Below are 26,814 nucleotides of genomic sequence, written 5' to 3' on the forward strand. Positions count from 1 at the left end.
TAAATACCAGTGAGCATGATGATGCATTAGCAATAAATAAGAGTACAAATAGGCCATATTTGCTATTGAGCTGTTAAATGTATGGGTGGCACGGATTAAAAAGGCACGCAAACCCCTTCCTTTTCCTCGCACAGGCTCAGGCAGGGAGCATGCGGGCCGAGGGGCAGGCAGGGCCTTGGCCCTGTTGTTTCTGAGCCTCTTTTTTTCACCTCTTGGATCCTCAAATTTTCCCAGCAGCAGAGTGGAGGGAAAAGCCCCACAGGCACCAGATCTGACACAATTTGAGGCCGCCCTGAGGTGCCAGGGCCAGGCAGGGTTTTACCTCAGGGTTCTCGGAGGAAGCCAAGGGTATCGCCTTCGCCCACCGCGGGCCATCGTGGCGCCCAGCTCGCCCCCGTCTCCGCCCTCACCCAGTGGCTGTGGACACCCACGCTCTCCCATCCCGCGCACGCTGCTTGGGGCGGGACACTGGGCACCGCTTCTCGGCGGAGCCGTCGCCGGCAGCACTACGGGAGCGGGGACACGCGTGTAAACCGCGCACCGTGGGTTTATGTGGTCCCTCAGACCAGACCGTACGGCGACCGGGAGGGAGGAGAAGCTGCCTTGTGTCCTGCCTAGAGAGCCCGGGACAAAGGCGAGCGTCCCGCTCGGCCTAGGCGGAGCCGTGACGGGGCACCACTCCCCACGCGGAGCGACCCGACCCGCCCCAGGCCGGCGCGGCGCCTGTCGCTTTAACCGCCCGCCCGTGGGTGGTGGCCCGGCGCAGTGCGCATGAGTTCGGGGCTGGTGGCGCGGCGGAGCCCGTATCTGGCTGAGGGTGCTGCTGCTCCGGTCACCTGCCCGCTGCCGCCGTCCCTCGTCCGGGCTCCTTCCCGCTCCTCGTTCCGCTCGCCTCCGCCGGGAGAGGTGCGGACTGCTTGCCGCAGCCGGTGAGTGTGGGCTCGCCCCCCGCCCTGTGCGTTGCTCCGGTTGAGGGGGGGGGGGGTCTTCGCTTTCCTTCCCCGGCTCCGGTGCTCGTCTGCCGGGGGCTGGCAGCGAAGGGAGGCGATGAGCTGCCGCCGCTCCGCCCGGCCCTGGCTCGCTTTTCCTCAGCGGGGAGCGGCCGCGGAGCGCTCCGCGCGTCTGTCAGCCCGGGTGGGAATGGTTCAGCATCGGTCTTACTGCACGCTAACGGATTTCCAGTTATTTTATTTCCCCCGTCGCGCCGGTTGCCGGGGTTCCAAGAGCAGCCGGGTGGGCTTCGTTTCCCAGTACTGAGCTGTGTTAAGGATTATTTTTCTTTTTTCTTTTTTTTTTTTTCCTTGGATTTCTTGCTCTTCTTCATCATATCCTGTCTAAAAACAACTAGTGCGCGCTGACTGGCAACTTAAAAGAAAGAAAAGAGAGTTAAGGGAAGGTTTCGTAGCCGTGCCATTGTTAAACTTAGGATGTGATGTTGCTGACTGGCTGCGGGTGATGGGAAAGAGCTGCCTGATGGCTCGTTGCTTTCTGGCTATCTGCAATTTAATGTTACCATTGGAAAGAGCTGTTGGTTTAAGCAGTAGCAGATTCTAGTTCAAAATACTTTTTTTTTTTTTTTTTTTTCCCCTCTGTTAGGTGCCCCTTCCATCTAGAGATGGTAGGCATGAGATGGCTGGTGCTGCTTAAGATCATAATCTTGGGCAGTTCGGGTGAGGTTTAGTATGTGTAAGAGAAACCACAGCCTTAAAAACCCTCTCGGGATTTTCAGGAATCCAGGATCTCAAGGGCACGTTTCCTGAGTAGTTTTTGTTTCAGCGTGGCACGGAGAGGAGGCGGCTGAGCTCTGGCTGGGCTCGCTCCTGCGCGCAGGTGTAGCAGGAGAGGATTCCTGCGGTGGCGAGCGCGCAGGTGAAATGGGAAAGGGATATGGAGGAGGTTTCCTGTCTTTCTAAAAATTTTGCAGGGATTTTAAACTATAACAAGTATCACAAAACTGAAGTAACACTTATTTCCTTTCCCCTTCCTTTTATGCAGAGCACCAAAGGAAAGACTTATTTCCAAACCCTAAAGCTTAAGTCTGAGTTTTAAAGGCTTTGGCAATTCCTGGCTTAGGCTAATAAAAAGATATTATTTTAAGATTCCAGTTCCCTGACTAATGTAGCATTGCAGATAGACTTCCTTGTACAGGTACTACTATAAAAATTAATGATTGTGGCTTTTCTCCTTCCTTTGCAGTAATTACTGCTGTATAAGAGGGGAGCTGATGTTTAAACAGTAATAGAAAAAAAAAAAAAAAAAAGCTGCTCACTTGGGTCTCCAAAAAATGAAGATACTAATTATTTCTCAGCAAATGAATAGATTTTTCTAGCTGTGTCTTTTTAATCAAGGATTTGTCTGGGGTTTTCACAACACAGAGTGAATGGGTAAAATGAAGTTTTAAAAAGTCGATACAAGTAGTGCCTGACATTGGAAAGGAACAGGGAGATTCTCTTTTACATCGCTCTGTTTTGTCAATAGTAAAACTCTTCTCCTCCTGGTTGGTTGTAGCAGCTTTTTTCTCTGCATGCCTCTGAGAGAAATATTAACCAAGAATGTTGGCAGAGGGGTTTGCTGGTTGGATGTAGTAACGGGAACAGCTTAGCTCCTGAACAGTTGACAAGTCTCAGGCTGACTGACCTTCTGAAAATACTGGAGCATGAAAATAAATGAGCGTATCAATGTGGCTTTCAAAGCCAGCCGGGCAGACTATGTCAAATACTGTTACCACGTCCTCCCTCCGCTTTTTTTTTTCTTTTTAAATTAAAAAAGAAAAGCAAGGAATTTTAATTTAATGTGTAATTAACTGCTTAAACAGACTCTTTTCAATTGGGTGTGTGTTGATTATCCCTGTACCAAGGAAAGTCCAAGGCAAGACTTTGCTGCTGTGTTTTGCTGGTGCTGTTTTCAGCTCTGTTTGCCTTGGGCAGGCAGGCCTTTATGTACTTACATAGGAATGAAATGTGCATTAAATTAGCTGCTTTTTAAAGTAAACACCTCTGCCTCGTGTGTCAGGTGTCTTCTGTCCTCCTCCGTGTACCAGCACAGCAGTCACAAGAAGAAACATAGGAGAGCAACCCGAGATCCAGCTGTAAGACCGTGACACAGCCACACTGGGGCTGAAAATTATCTTGCTGTCTTAAATACTTTGTAAAACAGGCTTTGGTTTGCCTTTGCTGTGACTGTAGCAGTAGTTACATAATGAAACCCTAAACCCCAGTGATGCTGCACCTGTAACGAGACAGAAGTGGACTAATTACAGAGGAGTCTGTGCCTGAAACTGTTTGTGTACACTTCATGTTTCTGAAGTGTTGGCTGTCATCGGTGGCACCACCCTGATGCTAACTGGGGAGATTTAAAAAGAGTAACTTTAAAAGAATTGGACACTTTCCTTGTTGGAACTTGCATAAGGATATTTGAAGTTAGAGGAGACCTCGGCCATCACCTGGATGTGTTTAAAGCCCCACATAATACCGGACTAGGCAGCTCTGGGTATCGTATGTCGTTTTCCTGCTGAGCAGATAATCAAATCTCAACTGGAGACTACCAGTGAGAGCCTTAACTTTATCCTAGGGTAAGACATTAATCTAAAGAAAAGTAACTACTTGCCACTGGCTATAGTTTTATTTTTAGTTGGGGTAGGGAAGGATTTTGTTGTTGGAAATGTGTGGGAAATGTGAGCACTCTGGTGACTTAACCCACGCTGCTGTCTATGAACCTTTGCTTTAGGCAGCGGGATTCAGTGGAGCTGCTGTTGATGTAGTGAACAGGGAGCAGAGTTTACTTGCAAGGGATGAAGTGTGTAGGAGCCTGCTTCAGAGATTTCTCCTGAATAAATTCTGTCTTGAGGCTGGAACAGTGTGCTTAACATTGCTAAATCCTCCATTGGTATTCCACTGTTTTTAAGACAACAGAGCATTTCCCAAACTCTGCAGAGAGGATGATGAGGTAATGATGATCTAGGCTTTTAGCAAAAGGTCTCCTCTCTTGTGTTGCCTTAGTTGTCTTCAGTAGGTGATGAAGTTTCTAAAATACAATGTCTCAAAAAAACCTAAAAAGACTGTTCTTGAAAATCCAGAAAGACCAGTTCAGAATGAAGCACGGTATTGAACTCTCTTTTTCTGGTATCTTGAGGCTTGGATTAACATGGTTAAAGGTGTGACCTTAAGCATTGTTTCTGTGCAAAGCATGATCTGGGGAATTCAGTGTAGTAATTGAATTATTACTTTGGTGATGAAAATGTTGTTTTGTGATTGTTTCCTTTCTTTTTAAGTGGTTGCTACATTTAATTTGAGATTCAATTCAGTAAACCATTTAAGTGTGTGATGAAATATCCTGGTGAAGTCAGCTGGATTTAAGTTTTACTGAATTGGTGCCTTGCCCATCTAGTTCTTTTAAAGAACTTATGTACACAGGCTTAATTATTTCGCTGTTGGCAGCTCTCTCAAATTCTGGGGTGAGTTGTATGAATGACGTTCAGTGTGTTTCTTGAGGCTCCAGCTTCCAGATTTAGAGGACTGAGAGAATCTTTGTTTTTAGTTTTAAAACTAACGGATTTTATACCTCTCCAGCCTGCAGAGGAGAGTTTGAATTGTCACAAACATGCTGCAGAAACCAGAAAGTTTAAAACAAAATATTGGGGTTACTTTCCAGTAAATTCCCTTGAATTCTGGGAGTCTCACGTGGTTGGTAGCACTCTGGTTACTTTGGTTGTAGTTGCACATCTGCCCTGGGCTGCCACGCTACCGTGAGAGTACCCCGAGTTCCCACTTTGCTAAACTTTGTTCAAACTTACTCAACACTCATTCTGAAAATCTTAATCAGAATTGATGTCCAAGGAACTGTCTGTAAAAATTCTGTTGGCCTGGTTCTTATTTAGAGAACCATACCGTCATAGGCTGAGGGGGGCTGTGTGGGTTTTTTTGTTCTTTTTTTTTTTTTTTTTTTTTTTTTTTTTTTAATGGTCAGCATTTCTATTTGGCTGGCTGTACTATGGTGACAGTCCCTCTCTAAACAAGGGCAGGAACATTTCCTGGTTACTGGATGCTAAATAGCCATGATGTTTTGGTCAGACAGGATTTTTCATGAGCAGATAAGGATTGGGCATCAGAAGCATCTGCACTTAAAATATGGAGAAAAGTCCTGCTCTCTGCCTGCCTTGTTTCACATACTCTTCCCTTAGCTGTCAGAGGCCAGTAGAGGTACAGGTCTCTGGCTTGCCCCTGTACCATCATTTTTATAAAGCCTGTCCCACAGCAGCTCTTAAATGACCCCAGAGTACTTCCAGATATTTTTTTTTCCCCAGATGCAGTGCCATGGAGTGCCAGACAACTGACGGTGCGTGCTGAGCGGGGCGCGTGCCTTGGTATCTCGGTGTAGGGCTGACAGATTAAAAAAAACCTTAAAGTTCACTGGCCAGTTCTTCTGTTTCACTTGTATCACAGAGAAATAGCTGTTTAAGAGCAGGCAAAGTGTGTGTGATGCTTAGAAATCTTTTATGCAAAGAGTGTTCTAGAAATTGTACGTATAGTGAAGGGAGGGAGAGACTGATATTGTGCCCTTTTAAAAATGTATGATAACTTTCTAAAAATTCAGCTCTACGTACTTTAAGTATCTCCTGCAGTAAATGGGATGATGCTGTCTGCTTGCTGGCTTCCAGCTCCTCATTTATGTAGCGGTTGACTTTTAGCCTCTAAATGTCTTTAATTTTTGCAGGGTTGATCTTTTTGCCTATTAAGCTAGTCTTCCAACAGGATTATTAATAAACAGTTTTTTCAATCTTCTGCTACTACAGAAACAGTCCCTTGTAAATGCTAACATTGAACTTCAGTGGAGAAGTAATCTGAGTCAGCAAAACTATTAAAATATAGTTTTTAAAAGAACAAACCTCACATTATCTTTAATGGCAACTTAATACAGTCTTTCTGAATTATGTGCCTTTGTCAAGGCAAAATTAAATCTTGGGAGGTAAAATTCAATGTTAACTTCAGAATATTTCCATTTCTTCCTACTACCTTCTGAGCAAACATGCATGGTATGTGAATTGTATTGTTTTAAATATCTCGTGAAGGCTAAGTCTAGTGTAACCGAGAAGTGATCATTTCAGCTGGCAGAATCACAGCTGCCCTAAGATGCCTTTTTGGTTTAGTATTTGGGATCTTCTCTCCAAATAGCACTGTTCCTACCACACTTCTGCACTCTTGTATCATGGCTTGATATTTTTTTATTAATATCTAATGGTACAGGCACACATCTCTTAAATCAAGCGGAAAAAACCCTAACTACAATGCATTGAATAGACCAAGCAACAAATCCTGTTGTGAACAGCTTTCATATTTAATGCATCTCTGAAGGTCAGAAGGATCAGCCGCCTGCTGTCCTGCTGCTCTTGCTCTCGCTGAGGATGGTTACCTTGTTTTTGAACCCAGGCTCGTTACCTAGGCAATCCTACTGAAACAGGCAGTGGGGTCGGCTTGGAATCCATTAGACTCTTGGCTATTTCTATTTTAAATCCACGAAGTCTTATACCTGATAGAGGGGACGTAGAAAGGGTGAAGGGACTGCTGTGCCAGCCGTGGTTAGGAGAGGAATTTGTCTGTAAAGCACACTGTATGTGTTGCAGCAGCGCTGGGCAAGCTCCCTTCAGCTGTAACCACACCAAGCACTGTGCAAATATGTAGGAGTTTCTCCTTAAAGCGTGAAAACCAGAACAAAGGAGAGAAGAAATAATGTATGCGAATGGGTTATGATCTTACTGACGTGTACCCTTGACGTGTTAAAGATTATGTGAAAGGTGGAAGGAAAAAATATCTTCCCACCCGTACCCCTGTTACGCAGGCTAACAGCGGTCGCGCAGCTCCTGAGCTTTTCTGGAATGAGTAAAACCTCCGGAGAAGCTACAGCTTACGGCACAAAAGCAGAACTGTGATGCTTGCTACTTGATCTTCTGTGGGTGGCTCTCTTAGCCAGTCGCAGTCACTGCTTTTTGTTGCTTAGGAGCTTTGTGAAACATCTGTGCGTGAGCTCCAAGGTGAGTAACAGGAGCTTGCTGGAAGCAGTTGTTTGTTGTTATTTAGAAACTTGTGGCTTTAATGTTTGCTACTGATGAATCTGAGTGTTCCTGCTGTCCTGGATGCAGATGGTCCACCATGAAGCTTAGACCTGGTTATGCTAAGGTTTTGCTGTTGGAAAAAGCAGAGCAGTACTCTCAAATACTTTCTTCCTCAAAGTTTTGACCTATTAATTGGTAACTTGGTAACTTGGATTAGTATCTTAATTTGATTAGTCTTTAAATATGGGTCTCCTCTATATCTGTTGTAATCTGGAGCTATGACCTCTCCTAATGTAGTCTAAAAAATGTTCACAAACAGTTTTGAGTATAATTCTAGGAATTTAGTAGTTGTCTATAATACATCACCGAGGAACTGAACAAACATGGCATGCCCAGTTTGTACTGGGAACACCTGGACAGAAATTGATGCTGCAGCTTGAAAGTGCTGGCGAGAAATAATACTCACCTTAGGCTGGATGTCAGTAGGAGTACTCGCCTTTTGCTGGTCCCTCCTTAGAAAAATTTTTTTTTTTCATCTGAGCATCACCTTGAAAGTCAAGGGATGAAATCTGAAGTCAGTTGGAGTTTTCTGTGAATTTCAGAGGAGTCAAGATTTTCATTGATAATGTTGCCTTCTAAAAATTATATATATTTGTGTGTGTGTGTGTGTGGCTGTTCAGTGCCACAGGGTTTGTTGCAGATGGAGCTGCTGTTGCAGGGTATGTTCTAGACTCGGGCTGCTCTTTCCCAGTTCAGCCTTCTGCAGCCTGGCTTTTTGGTTTGAGCCTGGGTAAGAGGCGACCAGAGGTACAGCGGCTGCTGCTGTACTCTCGTGTCTGCTTGTCTTCTGTGATTCTGAAAGCCAGGACCAAGAGCATGTTTCTACCTCTGTGGCATCACTTAAAGATCACTATCCTGAGGATGCATTGTCTCTATTTATAGCTAATGTTTTTAATAGAAGAAAGGAAGAACGTTATTTTTATGTAAAAGCAAGGCTGAATCTTAATCGTTAGACCTAATGTTCGTAAGGAGTGTTATCAGATGCTTTTATTGTGGCAATCCAGCTCTGTTTGTGCGGATTGTGCTTCCAAGACCTGCTGGACGGCAGCCTAGCTACTTTGTGTGGGAGCCTTCCCACAGGACACGTGTTGGTGCTTCGGCGTAGATGAGGGAGCGTTCGTGTGTACCTTTGGTAATGTCATAGCCCTCTCCTGGGAGGAAACGATCAGCGGGATGGAATTGTTGCTCGGTATTGGCAGATGTTATCTGAGTGCCATGAAACACTAATCAGCTTACCAGGAGGCTCTGGTTTCTCAGGCCTCAGCTGACAGGGGTAGGGAGGAAGGAGAAGTAATCCAATTGAATTGGAAATGCAAGCTTGACTTTGCTTCTCATGTCGCCTCTCGAACCGTAATAAAGGGAGAGGCACTTGGGAAGCGGGACCATCTCATTTCGTTTGTAGTGTCAGGGTAATGGTATCCAGTTCCCAGCTGGTCGCACATAGCGTGGTACCTCAGAACCAACTGCTTTGAGGAACGTGTCACTGCAGATCCCTGGTCACAGGCAGGGTGGGTGAAAGGATGGGTTGTTCTTTACAAGGCAATTTCTTGTTGCAAAGGATGTTTTATCCTATTTGAGAGAGAGAGATGAGCTGGGTTCTGCTTTTTTTCCCTCCCTCTTTTTGTGCTGTTAGTGTAAAAGGATGACTTTTATCTCTGTGGTATTTTAAGAATGAAGGAAGAAATTCTGCCAGAGTGTTTTGGGAGATGACAGTTCAGAGAAGGGTTACAGAACTGGGCACTAGGATGGCTTAAAAAACTGGAGACTCTTGCTCCAGTAAGTGCCAGTGCCTATGTCTGTTCCAGTAAGCATCTTCCAAATGTACAAGCACTGTTTCTTCATGGCTGAGCAAAATAAAAGCTCTGTAAGCTTTAAAACACCGTTTTGGTATGTAACGTGATGGTACAAAAATGACATAAAGTTCCATTCATGGATCTTTCACCAGAAGCAGTTGGCATAGAGCTGCTTCAGTAATGCTCAAGTCAACCCCAGCAGTGCTGGGAATCTGACTGGCTTCTGTTTCCCTCATGGGATCCGATAAATAAAATTATTTTCTAAAAGCTAATAAAAGATGAAGACGTTTGAACTGGGCCAGTTGTTAGCTGATGGGATTTTATTACTGTTAATGATGTGTCATGATGGAAAACACAAACTGAATCCGTAGGGACAGGTATGTATGCAGGGTCTGAGCTTGTAAATGTAGGCGTCTGGTGTGGAAGCACACACGGTGGGGTACAGAACCTTGCTACGATGGATTTTTAAAGTCCCCTTTTAGAATAAGACTAACTTTTTAAAAAGGTGCCCACAGGTGGTAGACATCTTCCAGAGCATAAAGGTAGGCCTGTTGTTAACTTGTGCGGGATCTTTTACTATTTATTTTCCACTTATTTTAAAGTGTTTTAAAAATAACACATTGTTCTCTGTTTTCAGAAATGAATAAAGCTAGCAGCCCTACGTAATGAGCTGATGGCATTCTACGCTGCATCGGGATCAATAAGTCAAGAGTGTGTGATGCCTAGAAATCTTCTCTCGGATTCTCCTGAAATGGCATCTGAAATCTCTCCAAAGCACGCGCTTGGGATCATGGAGGGGGGTGGCAATGTGGAAAATCGTGGCAGCCAAGCTAGGTGCAGAAATCTTGCCTTGGTAAGTGTTTAATGAGCCTTACACTGTGATACAAATTACACTAGTAGTTTCATTTGCATCACAGGAATTTTTTAAATTAAGCATTGATTTTTGTCATTTCTAGTCCTAAATGGTTGCTTGTGGTCTTAGTTGTTAAACTGAAAAGCCAGAAATAACTTCTCTGATCTGGTACAATAGCTTGTTATTCTGGTCTGTTTTTCTCCGAGAGCTTGGAGAGCGCTTCTCTCTGGCCATTCCTCCCGGGGAACCGGGAACGGCAGTAAGGAGCGCACGTTACACTGCACAGCTCAGTGCAACCACCTGCGTGCGGTGCACAGTTTGCGCATCTCTGCCCTTGCTTTAAGTACCTCACAAAGGAACTTAAGGGTCGTATAGGTTCTGTATGCTGTTTCTTGCTTCAGCTCCTTGTTGACGCTACTGAATGAAGGTCTCGGCTTATTCCACCTTCATGTAATTAGATGAGTAACAAATATGTCACCATAAACAAAGCTGTCTTCGCATCAGTGAATATGAGTGTGTGGCCATTTAAATGTGTGGGTAACTGAGGGAGTAGGATGCACTTCTGCATTTTTCCAATTAGCAGGATGATTCAGGCGATGAACTCGGCAGTACTGTTTGTACTGCGACAGCCTAAGCCTAGAAAGCAGGCATGGTTCCTTGCACTTTTTTTTAAACATCAAAACCATTTGAAAAAACTATCTTTAGGGTCCCTTCCAAGCCAAACCATTCTATAATTCTATGAGTCTATGGAAAACATAAATTTTTTAATGAGCAAAGAGCACTCCAGTAAACATGCTTTCCTTAAATGGGAATCGAAATCTGTGTTGCGTTAAGCGTGGAATTAGGCTTTCCATATCTTTCTCTCTGCCCTCCCTGCTAGCTTCCTTTTAGTGAAATAGTTTGCTGTGAAAGAATAAGTGATGACAATAAGCTGGCAAATTGATACCTGTATTTATCCATGTACCCTAGAAATGCTCAGTGTTTTGTGCTACTTTGAGCTTTTTGGTAACTGAGGTGATTCTAAAGATATTCCTCCTTGGTGTTTTGAGTGAAAATACGACTCGGTTAATATTCTGCCGTATCCTTACAGCAGCTTGTGTTGCTAGTTAAAACACAAAACAAATATTACCAAATTCAGTCCCTTAACTCTTTCTGATCTGCTCTAGGATAAAGTTGTGAAGTGTCAGGGTGGGGGAGGTTGAGAGAGTAGCCAAGTACCCCATTTGGACTCGGGTATTTAGAGCCTGTAGTTTATTGTATGAAAACTGATTGGGTCTTGGGGAATTACAGTGGGAGTTGCACTTTGTTAAAGAACTACAACTTAATTTTGTGCAGAATTACAAGTTAATTTTACGCATTACTCTGACTGCAGTTTTCCAGGTTATCAAACTATTACCAATCATGTTTCCATGGGTTTTATTCTTAGCTGCAGTAGCAGGCATGAAACCGGTCATTTGAAAAAATCAGTACGTTTATACGGTCTCATCCTGAGTCTGCTGTGTCAGAAAACAACATAGATTCCCTCAGTCTAACTAGATCTTGCCATGTGATAGCCCATGTGATGATGCATCGGGTAGGATTGGAATCCCTTCCTGCTCTGTAATGCAGTAATTTCTAGATGGAGTAAAAGCTGGCTGCAGGTTTAGGCAATTCCCATCTGACCTCTGCATCAGCAGCAGAAGTCCCGAAGCCTTTAGCTTGTCGTGTTTGAGTTTGTGTATGAAGAAAGCGAAGCACGTACTGACACACTTAATTCTGGTGCCACGGATCCCCTTCTGTGACCGTTCCTGCAGCAGTACGGTGGGTGGTATGTCCGATAAGGCTGACAACTTAAATTCCTGTGTGGAATAACAGGTTGGGGAATGGAACCCTTCTCAATAAAGGCATAATTTCAGCTTCTGAGTTTGAGGAGGATTTATGGTGAACTCAGTATGAAGGAAATTCTGGCAATTGCAATTGAGTAAATAGGACTCAAGTCTTTAGTGCTGGTCAGATCTTTCCTTTTTGTCTTAAAAATGTGATTTTTACAGTCCACTAAGTATCAGGAGATTCGTAAGAGGAAAAGCTAGTTGCTGGAACATGCTCCTAGAGACCTTAACTTCTTGCTTCAGTGGCTTCATTATAAAGGTTTAGAGGATGCAGAAGTTTTGATGGCCTAATGAGAGGGAAGGGGATAGATAACTTTGTGTAGACAAGTAAATTCTTATTAGACCAATTCTGAGAAAGGAAGGAAGGGACAGATTTTTCCAGCACACTAGACCTTCTACAGCTTTACTACAACTACAAATTTAGCTGCCTCTTCATTTATGGCTCTTCACCTGGAGATACAACATGGAAGGTCAGGGCTGACTTTGACTTATTTTTTTTAATGGCCTTGCAAAGGAAAAAAGTGTAGCAGTGTTTTTGACAGGCCTGTACTGCTGCAGGTTTCTTCCTACTAGATTACGAAAAAAGAGGCTCTTAAGCTTCTCAGTGTCAAACTATGTTAGTCACTAAATATAACCTTTGTATTGCATCTGTGGAATTCAAACAAACCTAGGGATGTGATAATGGAGACAAACACTTGGACCGACTTTAGTCTACGTGAACTGCTTAGAGCTGGTTTGGCTGAGCGTTGGCTGTTCTTGCATACTTTGTGACTGTGCTGGCATTACCTGCTGTGGAACTGGTTTTGGTTTACGAGTGACTAGGAGGTGGACGTGAATTGCCATGTGCCAAGAAGTTATTAAAATTTTGTGTTTGTGATTTTTACCAGCCAGCTGTTGTCAGCTCAGTTTAATTTTGCCAGATTTCTCAGTTGATTCTTACCTGCACAATGGTGCTTTTGGTTAATCTTTGACAATTAGGATGGTGAAGCACTGTCCCAGGTTGCCCAGAGTGGTGGTGGATGCCTCATCCCTGGAAACATTCGAAGGCCAGGTTGGACGGGGCTCTGAGCAACCTGATCTGGTTGGAGATGTCCCTGCTTCTTGCAGGAGGGTTGGACTGGATGGGCTTTAAAGGTCCCTTCCAACCCAAACCATTCTATGATTCTAATTGCAGTCCTTAAAGCCAAGTTTGTTTTCTTTTAAATGGAAAGCAAGGTGCTGATGTCCTATCTTGACTGCAGTAGAATTTTCCATATAAATGATAGGTGTTCAGATCTGGATTTATGCTGACAAATTTATCACAGCAGCTGAAGACAAGTACAAGAGCCTAGGTTTAGATGGGAGGAATGTTTGCCTTGATACTTCCATCTCACACCATCACCTAAAGCCATTTCCTCCCCCCAACTTTTCTCTGTATCTTATAACGGTAAAAGCTCTTCTATATGAGGACATGAATTTGCACATATATTCTGATTTCTTTTTAAGGTGGTATCCATAGACATGCTTGGCAAAAGGATGAGACGCATGTACCGTCTTGATACCTGGAATTGGTTGCACTATCCAAGGGGTGGGGTAAACCAAAACACTCTGTTCTGCTTGGTGGTTCTGACTTCCAAAATCCATTTTTGAATGATACTCCCTGATGTGTGGTATAAAAATTAACTTGCAGTGAAATATGATTGCCATTTAAGGACGCTTAATTTTGAGATAAAACTAGTCTTAGCTTTTTTGAAGCGATTTCTCTTGTTCCATTGACCGAATAGACACAGACCAACTTCTTAAAGCCAATCTTTGTTCTTCAGTGCTTCACTCTGCTGCCTGTACTGTGTATCTATTCTCAGCCATGAGTAACTGCTTTAGTTTCTAGGTGTGAATAACACCTAGGACAACAGTATCACCTATGAAAATCATACCAGAGGGTGCTGGTTGTACCTAAAGTGAGCTGTGCTACTTGGAACCTGCAATCGTGATAAGCTGTGTCACTGCCTTGGATCTGTTGATACAACTTCAGTATAACACCTTCTGTATCTGAACACGTCTGATTGATAGGTTTGAGGGACACTGAGTTCTTGTTACTCTTAATGGATCATGGAATCAAAGAATCTTTAAGGTTGGGAAGGACCTCCAAGATCATCAAGTCCAACCACCAGCTGAAGACCACCATGTCCACTAAACCATGTCCTGGAGTGCCACATCTATATGTTTTTTGAACACCTCATCATGCTGTGAGGTTGTGGGTTTTTTGTTTTTTTTTGTCTTTGGTTCAGATAGATCCTCGGTTAATGTTGCAGTTCATCGCCACTCTTTTTGGGGCACTGGTGAGTTCCAGAATTTGGTCAAGTTACTATTTTGGTCACTAATGGCTTAAATTGACACATGGCCATGATTCTAAAAAGATATCTTGCTTATTCCATTTGTTACTTCTTCAGACAAGCTTCCTCTGTGACTCTAACAAGACTTGATACCCAGCCACTGAAGATGGTTTGTCACTACCAGACACCTCATATAGTACAGGTGGCATTTTGAACATTGGTTACATAGACAAGAAGAGCAAGTATCTTGTGACTAGTCTGAGCTGGCTCAGTATCTTATTTCACACACTCAGCCATTTAACTCAGAGCTGGCCTGGTTGTGTTGTAGTTATGATGTCTCTTGGAGCCTAAAAATTACTTGCTATGACATTTATCCTTTTTGGATGAGTACAGACAATTCAAATGAAACAGATCTGGTTTTCTAAGTGCACCACATTACCATCTCTTTGCCCCAGCCTCTCTGAAGGGGTCCTGGGATGCCAGTGTGGTTTCAGAGTTACTGGAAGATGACAGATTGTGTTTGTTAGCCCACTGCCACCTTTTTTTTTTTTTTTCTCACAATTTGAGTGTTCAGTGTCTTGTGATGCTGACCTGCACTTCAGGTACATTCAAGGGAAATGTCTGACAAAGACTCTTTTCATAAAATTAATGTGCTTTTCCCCCTTGATACTGATACTCTGCAGGCTTTACTGTACTACAAGGTTTCTCACCATGTCCAAGTACTTTGCCAAATAACAAACAAAAATGAGAAGAATTTTTGTGACTGCTTGATAGTTCCTATGGGTACAGCTGTCTTTGGGCAGGTGGAAGCCATTCCTCACAGGGTGTGGAGAGAGCTATGCTGTGCTTCATCCACTTTAAACTGATGTTAGTATGACTTGGAAGCAGTACACCTTGGAAAAGTAAGAGTCACAGTTCCTACCAGCAGAGCAAGAAGCAGAGAGAAAGAGGGGCTGGAGGACCACGTGCTTTGGACCATTCTGCTTCAAAGTGGGATCTGATGGATCAAGATTGTTCCAGCAGGTGGGCAGCTGTGCTCTTTAACCATCACTGATAGGCATTCCTGAACTTCCAAAGTGGTTTCTTTGTACTCCACTACTTTCTTTTTCAAGGAATACTTGGATTAGAGTTTCTGGAATGTGAAAGCCAGTTTTAAGTTGTCTTGCCTTCAGTGCACGTAGTGGTCAATGTTTTATATATTAAAACACATACAGGGCTACGTCTGCCTGCCACCCGTTCTCCCCTGTTATAAAACATGATGTGCTCCATTCTTCCAGCCTTCCTGCGCAGCACACCTGAACTCTCAGCACACCTTGCTTTGTCCTGGACCCTGTCCAGCTTGGCTGCATCCTTTCCAAAGTTCAGTGACCGAATCTGAACTCCGTGTTCCGAATGAGGATGTGCTGTTATTTCATCAGCCTGGTTAATATATCCCAGAGTGACATTGGCATACCTGAGCAGTACTCATTCGTCTTTACAGCACTTAAACTGACCTGCAGCTCCTTCTGTCTTCTATTGCCACTAAGACATTTTTCATCACTCTATATTCATCTGTTTTTCAACTGAATTTCATCTTATGGACTACCCAGCACATTAATATGGCTCATGAAGGTCTCATTCTGTCCCACCTAGCTCTTGCAGCAACATCTTCCAGCATAAGTGTGTTTAAAAATACTAGGTTAATTGTCTATTGTTGTTAGTGAAGTAGCAAAAATTTAGAGGTGTAGGGATAAATCTATTCAGGACTTGTCTCGTTTCATTATACATTTTATGATACATCATGCTGCTTCTCAAAAATAACAACCTCTCTCCTGTCCCACAGTTACATAGGTACCTTGCAGTAACTTAATCTAGGGATAGTTTTCCTTGTTCATCTCTGAGAGTATTTTGGGGGGCCATGTCATAAAGCCTTCAAATCAAGGTATATGACATCTGCTTATACCTGTTGGCCAAGTCAGTAACCCTCTTGTGAGAAATGAGATTGGTGTGAAATTACTTGATTTTGTAAAAACAGCATTAGTTACTTTTGCCTGAAACATCTCCCAATTTTTCTCAGTGCTGTTCCAAAATAGAAATTAAAGGAAAGAAGAAATTATAAGTTGACCAGTTTTGTTTAGTGAGGGGGGCCTAAGGCCAAGCTGATTGGTAGCAGAATGTTCCATGATAACGCCTCTGCGATTATAACGTATTTAAGAAGGGGAAAAGAGGAAAAAAAAAAAGAAGAGAAGATGTGAAGAAGCTGAGTCGGGGCAGAGGCACAGAGAGGGAGGCGCAGGCTGCAAGAAGTGGAGAGAAGATGAGAAGTGAATAAGATATAAAAAGATCCTGAGAGATATCTGCCAGCCTGTTGTGAGGAACAGCTGCAGACACCAAGGTCAGTTCAGAAGGAGGGGGAGGAGTAATGCGGCTCCTGGCCAAGATTCCCCTGCAGCCTGTGGTGATGACCATGGTGGAGCAGGTTGTCCCCCTGCAGCCCATGGAGGTCCACGGAGGAGCAGAGATCCACCCACAGCCCGTGAAGGACCCCACACCGGGGGAGGTGGATGCCTGAAGGTGGCTGTGGCCCGTGGAGGGCCCGCTGGGACAGCCGTTCTGGAGAGACTGCACCCTGTGGAAGAGATGACCCACGCCGGAGCAGTTTCATGAAGGACTGTGGCGTATGGGTGGGACCCCACAACGGAGCAGGGGAGAAATGTGAGGAGTTCTTCCCCCAACCATGAAGCAGCGGCGTAAAACAACACGTGATGAACTGACCGCAACCCCCATTCCCTCTTCCCCCCTGTGCTGCTCAGGGGGGAAGGTAGTAGAGATAATGTTAAGCTCGGGAAGAGGGAGGGGTGGAGGGAGGTTATCTTGTTCTGTCTCATTATCCTGCTGTTTGTAGTAATAAATGAATAGTTTTCCCCAAGTTGAGTGTGTTTTGCCCATAACGGTAACTTTAAGGATTTCTCCCTGTCCTTATCTCAAACCTCGAGCCTTTTTTCCGTATATTATCTCTCCTTGTTCTCTCGGAGGGTGGGGGGAGTGAGAGACTGCGTAGTCTGGTCCTGATCAGGGCTGAACTACGACAGATGTCTTCAGAGTTTACGTAGATCTTGCATTGCTTTAGCTTGCTTTTTTTTAAACAAAAAAAAAAGTGGGTTAGAAGTAATGTAATCAGTTTATGACTTCAGTTTATCTAGTTTATTTTTTTTAAATACTTGTAGATCATTTGTTTCCTCACTTACGACCTGTTGATTATATGCTTTGCTAGCTATTATGAAGCATACAGGTACAATTAAGTTAACAAACTGAAGAAAACAACACTCAATATTGTAGTCTTCTTCACCAAATGAAATGGTATTATCAAAACCATCAGATAGTGGGTTGTAAAGGAAGCACTTTTTGACACAGCGCACAATTAAACTGTGGAACTCGCTGCCACAGAATGCTGTGAATGCCAGCCGTTTACACGGGCTGAAACAATACGATGAATTCCTGCTAGGAAGCTCGTTAAGGGCTATTAAGTACACAGATGCGGATGCAACTGAAAGTCCTTAAGCCATGTATTGCTGGAAACTGGAAGGATGTAGGGAAGAAAGATATAAATCCATCCAGTTCACAGCAGTGCTCTTCACCCCGGAGCCCATTCCCGTCGTGTGTGTTACTGGTGGCTGAAGGCAGGCTCCTGAGGTAAAGGGCCTTTTCGGTCTGATCCTGTACAGTAGTTCTTGTTCTCACCTGTACCTCACTTGCTCAAGCAGTGCAGCAGCACGATCTATTCTGGTTCTCTTCTCTGTAAATCCAATCAGAGGTACATGCCTCTTTCTCCTGTGCTGAAGCTCTTGTACCTGTTCTGATACTCCTCCTGCATGCAGGCCTTTCTTTTTGCCCCTCCTTTCTTTTTACAAATAGAACTGCCTGCCTTGTTACTCGCAGGCTGAGGCCTAAGTGGTGCCACATCAGTCTCTCCCTCCTGTGTATTATTATAGTTTGCTCCCTTCATGGCTTTTTGAGGAGCATCCGGTCACTTCTCTCCCATGGAGCTGTGACCGTGCCTGTTAATTTTTTGGCACTGTCAAGTGATGGATGATGAATCGGTTGAATCCGCTGATCTCCTGGTATTTTGTTAATTGAAGTTTAACTGACATGGGTAGTACCGTTTGGTTCTCTACCAGTTTTCAGGAGAATTAGGTGGGTTTTGGTTGTTTTTTAACCACTGCAGATGTCCTGGGATTTCCCCTGCTATTCTGTTTCTGTCAAAGCTGTGCTGCTCTTAGGATTCCAGGTCTGGATGTGATGTTAAAAATTTCAGGTGCATGTGAAAAACTGTGGGCCTCTGATATTAAGTCATAGGATAAAGGTCTTTTCTATGAAACAGAGTCTATTATTCTTTTTTTCCTTGTTTCTTTTTTTTACCTCTTTTACACCAAAGACCACCATAACAGACGCTTTCCTGTTTAGCGTAAGCAGGAAATGTTTGGCTGTACAGAGATCTAAAATACTAATGCCAGTTGAGCATACTGAGCTATTTCAGCTGCTCGCATCCCAAATTTCTTCTGTCCAAGCAGTCTTTTTTTTAAACCTCAGCTAAGGCACAGTTTTCAAGTTTCAAATGTAGGCTGTCTTTTGACAGTAGCTTTAAAGTCAGTCGTGTTAGGTGTATGTGAGATTCAGTTTTGGGAGGTGTATTTGTGTGTGAAGAGTAGGGAGTTGGTGGAAAGTATGAGGGGAATAACTCAAGTAGCTGAAAAGACTCTGCTTTGTTAAAAACTTAGGTTCTTCAAGGAGAGAGGAGGCCTGGAAAACCAGCCCAGAAAGAATATTAACTGTTCCAGTACTTGGAATATGTGGAAAATTAAATAATAACAAATAGGCTTGGTAACTTTAGTTAAAACTGGCACCAGTTAACAACAAAATTCCTCCCATCTTCCTGAAAGCTTTACTGTTATACAAGTGGGCATTTTATAGCGCACCACTGTTCTCAGACCAGTGGTAAAGCAAGTCACTGCTTGCTCTACATCTCCGCGCTCCTTTGGTTTCATCAGCTCGAGTAGGTTTATTTGCACTGGGCTTGTGTGTCTAACGTGGGGTTATTTCATTGTCTCCAAACTGAAACGTGCCTTGCCCTAGGGAGTTTCTAGCCAGGCTGGATGCCTTGCATCTAAGTATGGTGACCTGCCATAATGCTGCCTAATCTCTTAGAGCTCCTGTCTTTTTTGTTGATTGTTTGTTTTGGTTTTGTTTTGTTTTCCTGAGGAAATGTGACATTGGTAATCTGGAAGGAGAACTTCATGAGGGAAGCGGTCAAAGTGCTAACTGAGATGAGGTTGGCCTTTCAGATCTAGGTATGCTATTCTACAAATGTATTTGCAAAAAGGGACAGTTGGTCATTTCAGCTCCTTCACCTAAGGGGAAGCCGCTCATTTCAGCGTGATCAGTGAGGGATGGTAAGCCTGACACAGAGCTCTACTGACCAATCCTCCTACAAATCCTACCTGGCATGGAAAACTGCTCAGTCTTGCGGCACAGAAATGGATGGAAGGATGGACATCTGAAAGTCTGTGCGTCAGTTCATGTACCATATTGCTCAGCTCTTGATCACATGAGTTAAGCTCACGTGGCAGTAGATATTCTTGTACATGAACAAAGTGTGGCGCAGTCCTTTCTGTACTGCACCACTGGATCTGCTGCCAGTATGAATTTCTTCTTAAACACAACCCTCTTGGGTTTTCTTTTTTTTTTTTTTGCCTGCGGAAGTCTGGCTCTTGCAATGAGCTCGCCCGCAACAAAAGCTGCTTGGAGTCCTGCTCAGCTCCAGCTAGGGCCTACCCAACCGCGGCTCCTTTCCTGTCATTCTCTCGCCTACCAGACATAGCAGCCCTGTGAGTATTTGGGTGGGGAAGGAAGGAGATTGCGACATCCATTAAGAAGAAAGAAAAAAAAAAAAAAGGCTTGTCTGTCTCGCACTTTTCGAGTGCAGCTGTAAAACTTTCCTTGGCCTTTGAAAACAGAGCTCTGCCATGTGGTGGGTGCGAGCTGTGGAATACGTCAGCCTTTGAAGTTAGGGCTTTAAATAGATAGTTGAAAATGGCGTCCAGGTTGAAGCTTTTGTAGCAGTTCTGCTGCAAGCTGGAGTAAGTTATGTATTCCGACAGTGCCCTGTGGATGTAAGACTCAGTTACACATACCCACACCCCTGCACGTCTTTCCCAGCCACCAAACCACGTTCAACCTGATGACAATAAATATGGATCTCTAGAAATCTTGTTGAAACCAACTTTATATTTCCTTGCAAGACTTGTCTTCTCTTTTAACAGAAAACTGTGCCAGCTGTGACTGAAGAGTGCTGTGTTCATGTGATTGCAGCCTTGGATAGCAAACCTGTCCTGAAGTGGCTGAACTAACTGTGGCTGAAAGGCTGTGTGTCTGTCTTCTGTATTTCATTCATTTATTTACAGGAAAAATATTTTACAGGCCACGTAGGGAAGGCAACTAAGAGCCCTGACGCATTTATTTTCTTGTCTGTAGTGTTCTGAGTGCTTAGAGATGAGCTGCCACTTGGTATGATGCAGCACTTCATAGTTCTCAATCTATAGGCATCACTTTTCTACAGAGGCATGCTGTTATTTTTAATGCCGGGGATGGGATAAAAGCTTTGCTTGCACAAGAAGTTGAGTTAACAGGTAGAGCTGCACAGAGTTTTTTGGTTTGTTTTTTTTTTTTTTTTTTTGTATTCTAATCTAATGTAAGATGATCTGAACAGGCACAGTGAGTTTGAAGCAAGTTGTGCTGCCCTAGCAAGAACATGTCTGCCTCTTGGATATTTGCGCTGCATGCTTCTCTGTGTTTACCTAAATTCCCGCAATCCTCCATTGAGAAGTAGCCTTGTTACCTGCATGCACAATCAAATAGCCTGGGAAAAAAGGCAAAAAGCAGAGATGATAAAAGAAACTGTCTTGTATTGCTTTGCTGGTGCCTTCTTGTGAAGTTACTGACAGCAGAGTTTCCAGTATGTGTGTGGTGGGAGAGAAATTACATCCAGAAAAGGGAAAAACCTCACTTACTTTTCAACAATACTTAGTTACATTCCAGAACTTACACAGCTCTCTTGGGAAATCTCTTTCCTGTATCCATTGTCTTAATGTAGTGCCTTTCCTAATCATTCTTTGTCATCTCCAGGCTTCTGGAAAAGTGTGTGTTTCCTAGGGTGTAGGTGGAAGGAAAAGAGTTTGTGCCGTGCTGCCTAGCTTCTCATAGCGACGGTGTGTTAATCAAGTTAATCAGGAACCGTGACTCATAGAAAATGAAGACTGGATAATCCAAGTGATCGTTTATCACTTCTGTGGTCTACGGGATTGTTTCCTGCTGGAGAAAGTAGCCCAAGGCACCCTACTGCTAGGGAACGCACCTTTTTACATTTATTCTAAATTTTTCCTTTCTGTAACTCAAAGGTAAAATCTTCAGAAACCCTCTCTGTCCTTTTTAATCTACCATGTAACTCTGGATAACTCAAAGATTGCAGTGGTAGAGACAGATTTCAGCTCCAACTCTGCCTCCAGAAGCAAAGTCCCACTTTTGTCTAGAGCAAAAAGGGAATAAACACATTTGTTGGACCGTCCTGAATGCACCCTTTCCTTCTCATGCTGCTCCCAAAGCTTTGTCACTGAACCTGACGCAGCAACTGAAATGTCTTACCCCAGTTTAGAGTTGCTGTTCCTCAGTCAAAACTGATGCACTGTAAACTCCTGGGTTTTGGTTTGTTTTGGGTTTTTTTTTTTTCCTCCCTTGCTTTGTAGTGGCTGAACACTTCCTTGGGAAGGGATGAAACAGCAAGCAGGAGATGCTTCGGATGTGACTGCTGCTGTTTCATCCTGCTGCTTTCTGCCTTTGAAAAGGGGTGCTATGTTTGCTAGCAGTGTACTTGCCTATACTCACCTGTAGGGCATTAATCTTTCTGGCTTTTTTCTTATTTTTTTTTTTTTTTCTTTTTCTTTTTCTTTTTCCCCACAGGATGATGAGAGTCTGAAGTACTTAACTCATGAAGAGCAGGATGTTCTCATGTTCTTTGAGGAAACTATAGATGCCTTAGAAGATGACTTGGAGGAGCCAGTCCTACGTGACAGTGGCATCCACTGTCAATCTCCAAGGTCGACGGAAGAAAACGTGTCCAGTCATTCGGAGACTGAAGATATCATCGATTTAGTACAGTCTACACCTGAGAGCAGTGACCATGAAGGCCCTCCTAGCAGAGATGCAGAATCAGGTATTTCTTGAAACGATGGTTTTTCCCTTTGACGTAGCCCTAATATATTCCAGTTCTCAATAGAAACAGCTAAAGGAATTCTGTTCCTTCCTTACTACCTGGAGATGAATCTGTTACACATTAGGAGCTCTAAGGGCTGTGATTTTCATTTGACTTGGAATTTCTGAGATTCTTGCTGGTTGGTTTGGTTTTTTTTTTTTTTTTTTTCTCTCTCATGGAGGTCATAGTATGATTAAGTTGTTGGACTGCTGTCTCAGGCCCCAACCTGGCGACTGAGCTGTAACAGACCTGAGTATTTTGCAGACTCGTGGCAGCAAGGCAGACCAGCGTTCATTGAAATATTCATGCTCTGCTTCTCTCTGAGACCTCTTAAGAGCCTCTCTGAGAGTTTGTAGTGTTACTTTGTGTGGGACTGAAAGGCATGTGCTCCTGTCAGTAAGTTTGTGACAAGATAGTGTATGGCATGTTGTTTTCTTCACCCTGTAGAGTTTGCTCTCTTCATTTTTGGAGAATGGATTTATCAGCTGGTACATATGGTGGGATGTAATGTGTCCTCTCCTGGCTGTTACAATAAAAAAAATAAGAACTGCAAAACTCTTACAGAAAAAGCAGCCATTGAAACACGGTAAAGCTAACATGCAGAATGTGAATAAATGGCAGAAAGAGGGCTTCTAGTGAATGCATTTTAAATAAGGTGATTTGAATGACAGCATTGCCTACGAGATGCCAATGCTAGGAGTTCAGTTTTAGTTTCTTCTGGCAATGTGGGCTGAGTTTGGGAGAGAAGAGTACTGATACTTGCTAATCCTAGGTGAAAGAAAGCCTTGTTTTCTGCTCTTTGTGAAGACTTAATGACATTATTGCTGCTTTGTCTTTTAAGTGTTGGATGCTACCTGGAGAGCTGAGAGCCCTAAGCCAGCTGTACCTGCTGACCTTCCCTCACATCCCCCTGTACCACCACCATCGATGTCTGACATGCTGCCGCCTCCTCCTCCACTCCCTCCTCCAGTGCAGCATCCAAAATTGCTTCGCTCCGTCCCCACTCCGCTCATCATGGCCCAGAAGATGTCTGAGCAGCAGATGGAGAGCAGGGTGCGCTTCCCCAGTGCCCTCAAGGAAGGGAATTCGGACAGGAAGAAAACCCCAGTAGCCAACGGTGATTATTTTGCGGCTGCGAAGCACGCTCCTGCACCTGCACCCAAACTGCACCGGTTTCCGAGCAACATCAACATAACAAATGTCAGTGGCAAAGAATTCAATGAGACTATTTCAAAAGCTGCGGTTAACGTCCAGGAGAGGAGAGCTCAGGTGCTGGCCAACATCAACGGAGGAGCTTTTCTGGCAGCGGAACTGGAGGAGAAGCTGCAGAAAAATGATTTCTTGTCGCGGAACAGAAGTTCTTCCTTAAGGGATCTCTCCTCTGAGCAAACACGATACGAGGCCCTGACAAAACTTGGCCTAGTTAAGGGAAAGCCAGCTCAGGACCAAGTGGATCGTGCCCCGAGCGCTCAACAGCTTGATGTGCAGCCCAAACAGGCAGATGCTGTTCCCAATGGATATCAAAACATCCACGGGATTTTAAAAAGTGAGCCCAGCCCTTTCCTTCCTATGGGCAAAACTGTGACAATCAAACCAGAGGCAGCTCTTGCTGCTAACAAGGTCAGCAGCGCCCAGCAGAATGCAGCAAAAAGTTTTAATGATTATAAACAACCCAGTCTAAACCTGGATATGAGGAGGAGGTCGGGTTCACTGCCCAGACCGTCAGGATTCCGATCCCAAGGGATAACAGTGAAGTTTTCTGGCCGTGGCTCAACAGAAGAAGCTAGGAGAGAGGCGCTTCGGAAACTGGGACTACTGAAAGAGACTGCGTAATTTGGATGGGAATGTTCTGGTAACGGAGGGAAAGTCATAGTGTGGCTTTGTGTTAGAATAGTCCCAGCAGGATTGGGATCAAACAGATTGGAAGAAGAAAGGGCAAGTTCTCTGCTTCAGGCAAGCTAAGGAGGTACTGGATACCGTGGAATGACTGCTCATGTTTATCCCAGAAGGACTGGCACCACGTACAGTCATGTACAGCAGTGGGTTTCAGCTCTCCTTCCTACAGAGATCCTCATCTGTTGCTCTTTGGGACAAAGAGGAGTTTTATTTAAGTAATGTTGGACTGTAGCAGACAGCATCTGGTTAATGAAGTGTACAGTACAGTATTGTTGTACATGGTGAGCTGAATGGTAAATTTTCCTTTTGCTCTTTCTGAAGCCAAAAATGAGAGCTCTGTTTGTCTTGCCCACATGTGTGTGTCTGTTTGTGGGAGCTCGAGATAATGTCAAAACTGAAATTTCTGACCAGCGTGACACGCTTCTGTGACTTCTTGTCTGTATTATCTGGCTTGGCTTTGTTTCCTACCAGTGATGTAGTCTTCTGCTTCCCTGCTCTGTCCCCACTCGACTCAAGATTGCACAGGGGGTGGCTTCTGTTTTGACCTTCTCGACAGAGCGGCCCAAGCTTTGAGTGGGTGACTGCGTCACTCTGCTGCTTCACTTGAAGTCTTGCCTTTCTTCTCAGCCACCTGCTCCTTGGTCACGCTCTAGCAACCTACGTGTCCAGTGAAAGGCACCAAATAAGCCTCAAGGATATGCACCGCGCACCGGTTTTCGCACTGACAGCCAAAGAGTCTCCTGACAATCTGTGACCCCAACCGTTCTGTACCGGTGACAATCTTCTAGCAGAGAAGCCATAGGAACAAGTGAACTTCATACCAAACGCGAAAACCTTATGTCAAAAGTCTTACCTTTTGCGTTGGGGTTCCTGTGAAGAAACCGTTACTTTGGAACAACAGCTGTGCTACACTGAGTAGTTGTAAGTTCTATTACTTCAAAAAACTTGTCACTTGATCTTCCTGTTGTTTGACAGCCCTAAGAATCCTCTGTTCACAGCCTTATTGGATTCTGCCCTGCCAATGAATACCAGAAGTTACAGCCAAAATTCTTGCAGGTGGAGTTACAGGAGAGAGCTGGATGTAAGAGTACCTTGTTCCTGAACGGTCCCAGCTGGCGTTATTTTGCCTTTGTTCAATAGATGTGCTTTTAAAGATGGTTTCAAAATATATTTGTGTGTTGGTATGATTTTTTTTTATATGGCAAAGCTGCTCTTCCACATTAAAACTCCCTTCCCTTTTTGTACACCTGAAAACATCAAGAATAGCCATTTTAAAATCTAATGCCAAACTCTCTAAATTTCTCATTGTTATTCCTGCATGTTCGAGTTCTCCATGTTTTGTTTTTTTTTCTAAAGGGAAAAACTCACTTATTCTCTGCACTTTCTAAAGCCTCAAGCAACCCCCCCCTTTTTCCCAAGTGGCTGGGTAATAAACCTTGGAGAAGAGGAGGGGAGTGGCTCTAATAGAAACCTACACACCCTTCGGCAAGGAGCTCTGACAGAACTGTGATAAACAAGTTTGTCCTTCTTGTGATAAAGTATTTCAAACTTGCTGAGCTGAACTTGGAAATGAAGCTGTCGTGAAGGAAAAATCTTTGCGTCATTCTTAATCTGCCTCATAAGTTAAATTTTTGTTTTTGTTTGTTAAAATATCTGCTTGCTGCTTAAATTTTTAATTGTGTTGTTATGGTATCTGGCTGGTTCGGCTATGTCGTTATTCTTTTCAGCCTTTTCACTGGGTAAGTGATCCTGTTCCTCATTGTGGCAGGCACACACTATACATAAGCAATCAGTAATTAAAATATGTGACCATTCCTCAGCCTGGCAAAGCCCTTCTGCATGCATAATCAAATGTGAGAAGTGCTGCTGAAACAAAAAAGGCTGCTTGTATGCTGCAAGTAAAGCGCTTGCTTATTTTGCTGGGCTCTGAGTCTGTAGTCCTAAATCAGAAAGATGAGGAAGCGCGTAAAATACATCCAGTATTCCGTGCAGCCTGGAGTGGAGTCCTACATGTGAATGATGCATCATCATTTATTAACATAACCTGCTAAGTAAATTTAAATGTTTCATGATCTTTGTGCTTTTAAATCCTCTTAGAGCAAATTCTTCATTATAAATGTGAATCTTCACATCTGATAATTTCTCTGAGTTGTTTACAGCTGAGAGTCCAAGCTAAGTGAACAGGGGGGGAAAAAACCCTGACACTAATTGTTGCAGTGAAATTCAGTCCTATCCAATAACTCTGTAACATAACCCTGTTAAAAGAGAAAAAAAAAATAGTTGTTTAATATCTAAAGTATAAAGTTGCAGTATGCAGAATTAGCTGGATCATATTCTTTCATCCTTTGTGCAGGGCTGTGTCCTCAACTGGTGGGAAGTGAGAGGTAGATCTTCATTAGATAAACCAATTTCTGCCCAGTGAGGACTTGGAACGAGGTATTCATTGTGGCCCTTCATTATAGCAAGTATCCTACTGGTAAATTCTTCTCTGTGCCTAAAACCGTAGTAAGTAAAGCCATGTACTAAAGTTAAAGAGTCTAGCTGCTAATAACCTGTATATAAATCCAGCTCTATTTTGTGTATCTTGTTTTGTGTGTATATGTTGCTGTGATTTTATTTTTTTTTCCCCCTTGTGTTAGAGGTAACTGTCTTGCACAAATCTGATAAATCATCTATTAAACTGGGATAAAACCAATGAAA

The 26,814-nt window shown here is 43.7% G+C and overlaps 1 protein-coding gene across 1 annotated transcript; it reads left to right on the top strand.

Annotated features, from left to right (window-relative positions):
- The first annotated feature begins 809 nt into the window (after nucleotides 1-809).
- PROSER2 (proline and serine rich 2) lies at nucleotides 810-26,814 on the top strand. The gene is made up of 4 exons (XM_086744992.1): nucleotides 810-929; nucleotides 9,539-9,754; nucleotides 21,927-22,179; nucleotides 23,060-26,814. The coding sequence occupies exons 2-4, from the start codon at nucleotides 9,575-9,577 to the stop codon at nucleotides 24,049-24,051; spliced, it is 1,425 nt and encodes a 474-aa protein (XP_086601118.1). The 5' UTR covers nucleotides 810-929; nucleotides 9,539-9,574; the 3' UTR covers nucleotides 24,052-26,814.

Source organism: Chlamydotis macqueenii, chromosome 1, assembly GCF_036417535.1.
Source record: "Chlamydotis macqueenii isolate bChlMac1 chromosome 1, bChlMac1.mat, whole genome shotgun sequence".
NCBI classification, from domain to species: Eukaryota; Metazoa; Chordata; class Aves; order Otidiformes; family Otididae; genus Chlamydotis; species Chlamydotis macqueenii.

What these genes read in the sequence shown, in the direction of transcription:
- PROSER2 (XM_086744992.1), top strand. Translation starts at nt 9,575, where the DNA reads ATGGCATTCTACGCTGCATCGGGATCAATAAGTCAAGAGTGTGTGATG. An exon ending in GGTGCAGAAATCTTGCCTTG is followed by an intron (nt 9,755 to 21,926) that starts GTAAGTGTTTAA and finishes TTTTCCCCACAG; the next exon opens with GATGATGAGAGTCTGAAGTA. An exon ending in TAGCAGAGATGCAGAATCAG is followed by an intron (nt 22,180 to 23,059) that starts GTATTTCTTGAA and finishes TTGTCTTTTAAG; the next exon opens with TGTTGGATGCTACCTGGAGA.